Source organism: Penaeus monodon, chromosome 23 (genome assembly GCF_015228065.2).
Source record: "Penaeus monodon isolate SGIC_2016 chromosome 23, NSTDA_Pmon_1, whole genome shotgun sequence".
Lineage (NCBI taxonomy): Eukaryota > Metazoa > Arthropoda > Malacostraca > Decapoda > Penaeidae > Penaeus > Penaeus monodon.
The window spans coordinates 17,972,453-17,973,610 of record NC_051408.1 but is presented as its reverse complement, the minus strand read 5'-3'; the positions used below and the strand labels follow the sequence as shown (position 1 = coordinate 17,973,610).

Below are 1,158 nucleotides of genomic sequence, written 5' to 3'. Positions count from 1 at the left end.
CACCTTCTTCACAAGCCCACATTAGTTTCTTTCTTTCTCTCTTTTACACAGGACTGTGTCATGATTGTTCATACAAGGTAAACTATCATCACAAGAGGAAAGAAGTAACAAGAAAGAGAACAAAGTCCAATGCTGATAAACACCGACATAAAAAGAAGCAAAGAAGGGAAAGAGAGGAAGACGAAACATCAAAAGAAGAGACCCAAAGCACAGAGCCAGAGAAAGAGACCACGGAAAAGGAGGAAGAGAAAGACTCAGAGGACAGCATTTGGAAGGGGCCTGCAAAGGTGGAGGAGGAGAAAAGCCGAGAAGAGGAGTTTGAGGAGTATTTACAGGATCTGTTCTTGTAGGGATGCTTATTTGTATATGTTATTTGTTATTTCAGCTGTTCATGTTGATTCATGGTTAATACACATGATTATATCATGAGGTTATCCCTTTCCCATGTTCTTCATATGAATTACAGATAATTAGAGAGACAGCAATAATTCATGCCTGTGACAAACAAGCACATACATGAGCAAAAACAAAAACACACATGCAAAATCCCCACTCACCCATAATCGCCTGCACACACAAATATTATGATCGTTATTCATTATTTCACTGTTCTCTTAAATCTTTGGAGGTTAAAAACTTTTTAGTTACATTGTCAGTCAGACTCTTCTCACAATACTAGTAGAATATCTGTATTTGTAGAGAATGCTGCTCAAAATGCTATTAACCTCAATGTCCAAAAGAATGGTAAAAGTTTACAAACTATGTACCTGCATACCCCAGCATAGCATCCAGAAAATGCTGAACACTTCATTCCTTGTAGGCCAGAGATTCCCTATTCTTTTTCTTCATGTACTTCCATTAATCTTTTATGGGAGTGATAACATGCAAGGGTAAGAATATGGAGTTTACTGCATAGATAGAGGGCACACGAGTAAATCAATATGCAGTACAGCTAGGCCTTACAGTGTTTCAAAATTTCAGTTATTTACTTTTTTAATTTCACAAAGTTTAAAATTTTCATTTGGATACCAAAGGGTGAGAATTATTGGTCTACTTGCAGTTGAATGAAGGTTTTGTTGTTGTTGTTTTTAATGATATTTGTGATGTTTGTCTTTGACACTGCTGTTGCAGAAACGTTTGAAGCCCTGGATTGAGTTT

The 1,158-nt window shown here is 36.8% G+C and overlaps 1 protein-coding gene across 1 annotated transcript in view; it reads left to right on the top strand.

Moving 5' to 3' along the window:
* LOC119587861 (protein FRA10AC1 homolog) overlaps positions 1-426 on the top strand; it is a gene marked incomplete in the record, with an annotated part of 5,972 nt that extends 5,546 nt beyond the window's left edge. The window contains 1 exon segment of the mRNA XM_037936564.1: positions 52-426. Within this exon segment, the coding sequence (XP_037792492.1) occupies positions 52-350 (299 nt within the window).
* Between the last annotated feature and the right edge of the window lie 732 nt (positions 427-1,158).